The following is a 9,223-nucleotide window of genomic DNA, read 5'->3' as shown; positions in this document are numbered from 1 at the left end:
TAGGCGAAACAGAAAGGCCTTAACACGAATCAATGGCGAGCGGGTTTGGGGAAGGAAACTCGGACACAGAAGACACAGGAGATCCATCGCCCAAATGCGTGTGGCACCCTGAGGATGTCCGGTTGGCAGCCCATATCAAAAGAAGATGTGTGTGTGTGTGTGTGATTGTGTATTGTGTGGGGGGTTTTAATTGATTTAATGGAGAAACTCTGAAATTGGTGGTCTCAAATCTTACAGGATAAGGCTGAAAGAAGAGACACAGACAGAGTCTTCGAAGAAGAAGAAGAAGCAGAAGCAGAAGCAGAAGAAGCAGAAGAAGCCAGAAAGGAAGGAGAAAGAAGAAGAAAAGAGTATCGAGAAGGCAGGTGCCTGCACAATCCCTGAAGAACCCAACCAACTAACCAACTAACCAACCATGGCTGCCACTGTCGTCTCTTCTTCCATCGCTTCTTCAGTTGGACGTAGCTCCTTCTTTAGCAATCACACCCACTTCAAGGATCAACTTATCGCTTCTTCTTCTTCTTCTTCCTCTAACCTCGCCCTGTCTTCCAGGTTTGTTGCTTCTTCTCTCTTCTGCTCTCCTTATCATTTCATTCATTCTTCAGCAACCGTGCTTAATTCAAGTATCCTATCATCACTGTTGCCTCACTGTTCGTCCGGTTTTCCCACATTTTCTTTCCAGTACTCTTTTACCATCCATCCACTCGATCATTCGTCCACACATTCATCGATTCATTCATTCAATCTTCCATCTATTCATTCATACATTTATTTAATCCTCTATCCATCCATCCATCCATCCAATATTATTATTAAGTTTTTCTTTCTTTGAATTACAGTCATGATTTTTGATGGGTTCAATCAATGTGAAGGTTAAAATGCTCCTTGGTTCTTAAATTTGCATGAATTCCAGAACATCAGAAACTTTAATGTCTGATGGTTCTGTGCCTGTATTTTATGGCTAAAATGTTGCTTCATTTTTTTTTTCTAGAATAAAGTTTTATGGTTGAATATTGTTTCTTTGCTTCGTCAAACCAGAATGCAAATTTGCTTCATAAACTTTATGTCTTTCCTCCGTTGTTGCAAAATTTTTTAATGCCTTTTTATATCTGTTCATTTGATTTAAAATCAAAATTTGGTTAATTCTGTGTAAACTCATTCCAGGAAGAAGAAAAAAATCTATGTACTTTTATTTCAAGGTTTTAAACATTACCTTCTTTGTTTCCATCCTTGTAATTGCTCTGATTTTTTGTTTCATATGCAGCAAATCAACACTTCCCACTATCAGTGCAACATCTCGTGTTGATAGGTTCTCGAAATCAGATATCATTGTTTCCCCTTCAATTTTGTCTGCCAATTTCTCGAAATTGGGAGAGCAGGTATTAATTATTATGTCGTCTTCATTTGTGGAATGTAATTCACATGTATTTCTGCTATTTTGGAATAGATTAAAATAATAAACTACATGTAATTTTTGGGATTGAATTAACTCATGCAGCCTATACTCTGGCATCTATTATAAGTAAACTCATGCAAGAACTCACATGTATATCTGAGATTCGGTATTGGATTCGTTCCTGAAATCATATGTAAATTCTGGCATCCAATAGGCGCATACATGAGATCAAAAGTAATTTCTGATATTCAGTATTAGAAGACTCATATATGAGTTCAAGGCATTCAATATACCTGAAACCAGAGGTCTATTTGTGGCATTGAATGAATTCGATATTAGAAGACTCATATATGCATACAGTGGACTAAATTTGCTTGAAATCACATGTTAATTTATGTTATTGAATGGACTCAATATTAGAAGATTCCTAGGACATACATATGTTCATTGGACTCACTATACATGAAATCACATACTAATTTGTGCCAATGAAGGGACTCAATATTCATCAATCACATGTACTTTCTGAGTCAATGTATTCAATGAACTCGTACATGATATCACATGCTCTTGAATGTGCAACCTCATTTATTTGCTTTTCTGAAACACAGTTGTCATCACTGTTATTGTATGTGGAAGTTCACTTGCGTTCTCATTGAAAGTTGAAGCACATATGTAGTCTATTCCCCATATATTCATACTACAGTAGAATGTTGGGTACAGGTAAAAGCTGTTGAGGAGGCCGGGTGCGATTGGGTTCACGTGGATGTGATGGATGGAAGGTTTGTGCCGAATATCACCATTGGACCATTGGTGGTGGATGCATTGAGGCCTATAACTGATTTGCCTCTTGATGTGCACCTTGTAAGTTCACATTCTTTATGGGTTAAAATTCTATACAGACTGCCTCTTCTAATAGTTCTCATATCTTGCAGATGATTGTCGAGCCAGAACAGAGAGTCCCAGACTTTGTGAAGGCTGGTGCTGATATAGTTAGTGTCCATTGTGAACAATCATCTACTATTCATCTGCATAGGACACTGAACCAGGTATGTGAGAGTTGAAATAGATACTCCTTTTCTAGTAGCATGACTGTATATCAAGATGGTTCTCATCGCTGAATGTGGTATTATTGGATGTAAAATGAGTTCTTATTATCCAAGAGGTTAGCTTTGGATATGAAGATGGGCACTTATTACCCAAGAAGTTATCATTGGATATAAAACGCGTACCTAATGTATCATTGGGAATAAAGATGGGTTCTTATCACTCAATAGCTTATCTTTGAATTAAAAAATGGCTTCTTATCGCCCAAGAGCTTATTATTTAACATAAAATGCATTCTATAACCCAGGAGGTTTTTATTGGATTTAAAACGGGTTCTAGCACCCAGGAGGTTATTATAGGATATAAAGATGTGTTCTTATCATCCACGTGATTTCTCAGATCAAGAGCTTGGGTGCCAAAGCAGGTGTTGTGCTCAATCCTGGCACTCCATTGACCGCCATAGACTATATTCTTGATGGTAAACATTAAATATGAATATAAACATGACTTTCGGAATGAATGCCAGATTTTAACGCGGAACATTTGAAAAAATTCAGTGGTGGACTTGATACTCATCATGTCTGTAAATCCTGGATTTGGTGGACAAAGCTTCATTGAGAGTCAAGTTAAGAAGATTGCAGATTTGCGAAAGCTTTGTGCAGAAAGAGTAAGACTTCTAATTTGTTTGAAGCCCATGAAGATTAAGTAAGACTTGGGGTTCTTTACTTTCGTTACAATTTCTATGATGATTGATAATCCATCCAATACATTATATGCTGCTCAGGGTGTTGATCCTTGGATTGAGGTAGATGGTGGAGTGACACCTGCAAATGCATACAAGGTATTATACTTCTAAGTTCTTACTATAACATCAGCGAGCACCACAGCACATAATCATATTTGCAACTCGGGATAAATATCTTCACCTTGCTAAGGGGCGTTACATTTGTACCATCCAAAATAATGCTGATTTCTCTTATTCATTTATTTTTGATGGTATTCTGAAGGTTAAAAATACTTATATAATGCTTTCACATTGTGCTTGAAGTCGTAATTTCTTGTCATTTTGTTATATTACTCCACGTGTTGAGAGAAATCCTCATTTTATTTTCTGGGGAATGTTATGGGGATAGGTTATTGAAGCTGGAGCTAATGCTCTAGTTGCTGGGTCTGCTGTATTTGGTGCAAAAGACTATGCTGAAGGTAAGGCCCATTGAAATCATTGTCCATATTTGTGACAGTAGTAAGGTTCTTAAAATGGTTTTACTTGTTTTTGTACAGCTATCAAAGGCATAAAAACAAGTAAGAGGCCAGCTACAGTAGCTGCTTAATATTGTGGCACTAGGAAAACATGAAGTGTATGATGGTTGATCAAGTTTTCATTCCTAGAAAGTGTGAGATTTGATTTGTTTTGGTCACCTTTGTATAAGATTTGAGTACACACGGGAAAGTCGTGTAACGTAGAGAAATCCGAAATGATTTAACTTTGTAATTGATATCTTAACTGGAAATCCAATAATTTCCTTATGTATATAAACACATGAGGATGGTGGTTCTTATCACACTTCTAATAATTCTATGATAGATACGTAATATGATTTTCCCCGATTGGCCGCACTGTCACATCTAACAATGGCATATAGGAAGTGGGTCTCCTTTCTTTCAAAATTAATATTGTATTTTTGAAGGTAACATTTGAAAGTACTTGGATCTAGATCTACTAACTATTAGAGGCTTATAATGAATGAGATTCATTCATATATGCTAACAAACCATTCTTAATAGGTATGCCAAAAAGAAAATGTTTCATGTTGTAGTGAAGTTGAATTAAACATTTAAAGAAAATGTTTCATGTTGTCGCAAAGTTGAATTAAACATTTAATCTTAGATCATATCATTACGCATGTTAATTGGTTGCAATGGACTACATGGATGATTTGTATCCCTGAAAGGGCGGGGGTTAGAAATAATTTAGTTATTATTATTGTTGAATTATTCTACTTCACTTGTAGGGCTGGTGCTAAGTGATGAGAACTTGTTGATACTACAATAAGAATATAATAGGGAAACCGACAAAATAACAAAGTCTCTCCTAGACCATGAGAATAAAAAGACATTCTTGATAGGTAGACAACTACGATCAGTTGAGTGCTCATGCATAGAATCCAGGTTTGAAATATCCTAGTTCAAGGAGAACATCATGAAGCCTTAAAGGAAATGGGTGACAATCGAGAACTATGATTAATATAAGTAGTTATAGCAAAAACAACTCTTAACATGTGATGACAAGATCAATATAACAAATTATTGGTTGCAATCAATAAAAAGCCCCACTTTAGGGGGGTTATGTAAGAAGAAGTTAATGTTGGTTGTGATAGATGTTGGATGAAGGATTGTATGAACTAGATGACTTATGATATATATTGGAGGAACAATGATGGCCCTAAAAGAATGGTGTTACATGTCACACGCAATTGTTGTGTTTAGTGTCCCTCCTCATTGGAGACAGAGGTATGTATGTATGTATGTATTTATGTATGGTGTCTTTGAGGTAGGGGTGAACAAAACAAAAAGGGGTAGCAACATTAGAAGACCCTCCAGGTTAGTGGCACCTGAGTCCGATCTATCTGGATCAACGACCATACGTCTCTGAGTGGACAACTCTCCTAATAAGGTTCTACTGTTTTATTGTTTTGCTACCAAGGTTGTTGCCTTGATGCCTAGGTATTCCTCTAATAGTATCTAGAGAGTTTGTAATCACCTGTACACTCAGTTCTTAGTGGAATTTTTGGTACCATGAGGGTCCCGTGGTTTTTCCCCGATTTGGGGTTTTCCACGTTAAAATCTCGTGTGCTTTAGATATGGAGAGGCAAACGATAGTGTAAGGGTTTTGGTGCAAGGTTGTTCACAAAAAAGTATTGATCAATAAGCTTGGCGATAAATGACTAACTTACTATAGTAAATATTATAGAAGAAAAAGTCATGCCTAGGCCTGAGTGGGGTTTTTTGAGTCGTATATACATCCCAATATGATTAATATATATAGTGATAACAAATGAGCAAAACACACTCAAATTGTTTCAATGGCAAATGATAAATTGTTTCAAATGGCAAACATGAACGAGATACATCACAAAAAACCTGTGCCCCCAAAAATGAAGTAAAAACAAATCATGTTCATTGTCTATACATAGTTTCATGACAACCAAAGAAAAAAAAGAAGATAAACGAATTAGTTAGATGCACTAGACAAGGCCCTCTTTGCGAGAACTTAAGTCAAGTAATGTGAACAAAATATGTTTATATCTCTACACCTGCATGACAACAAACTACTGAGATGCGATATGCCCTCAAAGAGGACCTTTGAAGGAACATGACATATGGGGAGCAACCCTACTGATTTTGGAAGATCATAATATTGTGTTAAAATTTAGACTCTTAAAAGGTATGCATAGGAAATGATAGTTTGTAGGAGGAAAGGTTTGCGTATATCGAAAAAATGAGAATTATAGTATGTCATGCTATAATAATGCTTATTCATCCAAGTGTTCAAGTGGCAACCACTAAAGTGTAACAATATCATAATTCTTCAAAAATAGAGTTACGTGCACGCTTACGGCTTTTTGAATTGGGATGGAAAAGAAAATCTCAAGTCTGAATTCAATCATTCAGTGAAGCTTGTTTCAACAATTGTGCAAAATGTATTTTATTGTCGTGCAACATTGCAAGTATATTGTAGCCTTCTTTAGTGGGAAAACTAAGTTTCATATACGTCTTGGATATTGTCATATTTGGAGATCAATATATTCATTGCTTATTCGTTCGACCCCTATTTCAATATCAATGGTAGATGTGGTAATGATGGAAGCCATGCTAGGGCAAAAGTCTCTTGGTCCACAATTGTTAAGCCATTGGATCAAGGAGGATTAGGGATTGTAGATCCATTACAACAATCCAAAGCTTTGATGGCAAAATTGGTGATTCGAGGATTGTTGCCAGGATCAGAACCTTGGAAACAATTGTTGTTTTATGAATTGCAAAGGTTTTGTCCCAAGATGGGAGGAGATTGGAGGCCTAGTTTTAGATGGGCTTTTATGGAACATAACAATTTGGCTATTGCTACAAATTGGGAAGAGAGATTTGTTCGATGTGTTCTTAATGCATGGAAAGATATTTCTCTTGATTTAGTTAAGACATTGCCAAAAACGGAATCTGAATTCTGTAGACAACCTCTGATTTGGAATTCATGGTTGACTGCCCAAAGAGGACAAATGTTGGGAATGCGTACTAGATGTGCATGGGTAGAATTAGATTGTGGGCTAGCATAGTCTATAGGTGCATGGACAACATTTCGGTCTAAACCTATAGATCAACAAATGATATTAATTAGTAATATAAGGGGTGGGAAGATAATGTATTGTGCGATCCAGAATGCCCTTTTTAATGTTCAGATGCAAATTGGATCTGCTACACTGGATGTTTTAATTAGAGTTAAAGCCTATATTGGGGAACAAGAGTATGAGTTTTGATGTACAAGACGATGGTAGGTTAATATTTACACCTATGGAAAATAATTTGTTTAGGTTTTGTTTACATAAAGAAGTGAGGTGTGATTGCAAATGATGGATCAAATTGGGTCTTAGATCTTGATCCTCAAAAGGTGATTTTGTTTTGGAGGATTTGGATATTGGAAAGGAGACCAATATTTGCATTAACTTGGGATCTTGGAGAACTGTATTGTAAGGTGTGGGTGCAAGATAACATCAAATACGTCCTGTTCTTTCAGTATTATGTGAAGATTGGTAGGAAAATATTAGGTGTTAGATCATGGAAAGAACCAACTGCAAATGTTGTTTGCAGACGAAATGAACTTTCTCCACAACATCTCAAACAATTTTGGAAATGGTTATGGGGTATAAAGATGAGTAGGAAAATTGTTTGTTTTTTATGGTTGTTAGTTCATAATGCTATACCAATTAATGGGAGGCGAAAGGAAATTTAGACAAGATGTGCCCTTTCTGTACAGATGTAATAGAGACTGCTAAACATTGTTTGTGGCGTTGTGTTTTTGCTCTGGACATATGGAAACAAATCCAAAATAGACGATAATTTTGCTCCGGATCCAGACCGATAATGATGCAATGCTCTCGGCCCCTTTTTATAGGCAACCTGAGAGACTCTTCCAAATAGTACACTTGTTTGTTCGGCAAGAACCTATAGTTATACTAACCGTTCTATTTTCTAAATTACTCTAATTTTCTACTTGGCAAAAATACAATCTTCGACTTCTATCTTTTCACACTCGTTTGACCTTGACTCCTCTCCTCTTGTCTACCTTTACACTTCGGGTAGTCGATCGGCTAACATACAAGGTTACTGGTACTATTTTGGAGGCTAGGTGAGGTGTGCACTATGTAGTTCTACGGAGTAAGAATGCACCAACATTGGTGCCTTCACAAAACTTGTGATAAGGGTACAACATCTCGAACTCGGATAGAGGATTACATGGATAACATGACAGGGAGGAGCAGATAGAAGTTAGGGTAGGGCTACTGGTACTTTCTTAGATGTTGGGTGAATTAGGCATTTGTGTCTATGGTATAGTTAGAGTATAAGAAATGGGCTCCGTTTTTAAGGTCTTCACATCAACATACCAGTGAACGACATCTCCTAATAAGAATTTATAGGTCTTCCTTCCATTTGATTTGTAAGTTCATCTTGTCCCATTACCAAGCACTTCATTTGTCCCATTCACATAGTTAAGGAATAACATATTTGATAATGGATTTTATATTATATTAATCATGATGTTAACTAGGTTAAATTCAAAAATGATTTACATATAATACATGATCTGTGGGCTATAAACTCAAGAGTCAAGGTACTATTGTAATGTCTAAAAGGAAGAAATTTGTCAAAAAAATGGAAGAGATCTTATCACCCATCTGACATGGCACCTGTATAAGGAACATGGAAGGAAGTAAAAGCCATATATTGTATACATATAAGTTTTTGTGGATCCAAATAACGTGGATCACAAGACTTGATTTTATGCTCATAAGAAATTTTGCCTATTTCCTCTATTGTGTCTATTTGCTTTGAAAATATTTCCGTCCTATTCCTATCAAAATTTGTTCGAACATTTTTTGCACATGTTTATCTACAACTACAAACCTTATGGAGTTTCTATTATACATGACAAGTTCAATATACATATTTAATTGAAGTGATGCTATCCACATGTTTAGAAATTGCTTTAAGTGTTACCTTTGAATGACTTTCAAGCTAGTTTTATCAAAATTGTATTCAAATTTCCATGAGCTATCAATCGATTCACATTTTATCATTTCACAAAGACATATTACGCACATTTCCATGTCTTTATTTATAAATTATAATAGATTTTGGCTTTCTATTTGCACAATTCATAATGAAGAGCCCACTATTTCTTTGTTGTTTTGTTTTCACATGTTCAACGAATTATCTAAATCATTGTGAAATTAATCCATGTGATCAAGTGTCACGTTTATTTAATGACATTTTTTTCATCACGTTTCTACTTAAATAAGAAAGGATATAAATCTCATCCGATATAATTTCACACATTCTTCAAATTATAAAAAATAATAAGCATGTTTTTGTGATAGTGCGATCCACCCTCCCAATAGATGTTCTTAAAAGTTTTATGGCAGACACTTGCATGCGAGTGCACACCCAATTTATATTCCAATTAGTAGAATTTCTCACATATGTAAATTTCACATATGCTCGTCAATTGAC

General features: G+C 35.8%; 1 protein-coding gene across 1 annotated transcript; it reads left to right on the top strand.

The window, feature by feature from the left end:
- The first annotated feature begins 337 nt into the window (after positions 1-337).
- RPE (D-ribulose-5-phosphate-3-epimerase) lies at positions 338-4,049 on the top strand. Its single transcript, XM_087327494.1, has 9 exons — positions 338-552; positions 1,265-1,379; positions 2,120-2,260; positions 2,332-2,445; positions 2,843-2,921; positions 3,001-3,110; positions 3,228-3,284; positions 3,577-3,646; positions 3,725-4,049. The coding sequence occupies exons 1-9, from the start codon at positions 416-418 to the stop codon at positions 3,772-3,774; spliced, it is 873 nt and encodes a 290-aa protein (XP_087183620.1). The 5' UTR covers positions 338-415; the 3' UTR covers positions 3,775-4,049.
- Positions 4,050-9,223: the final 5,174 nt, after the last annotated feature.

Source organism: Azolla caroliniana, unplaced genomic scaffold (assembly GCF_043228905.1).
Source record: "Azolla caroliniana isolate FFs.n. ecotype wild unplaced genomic scaffold, voAzoCaro1.0.p SCAF_11, whole genome shotgun sequence".
Lineage (NCBI taxonomy): Eukaryota > Viridiplantae > Streptophyta > Polypodiopsida > Salviniales > Salviniaceae > Azolla > Azolla caroliniana.
This window is presented reverse-complemented; position numbering and strand designations above follow the sequence as displayed.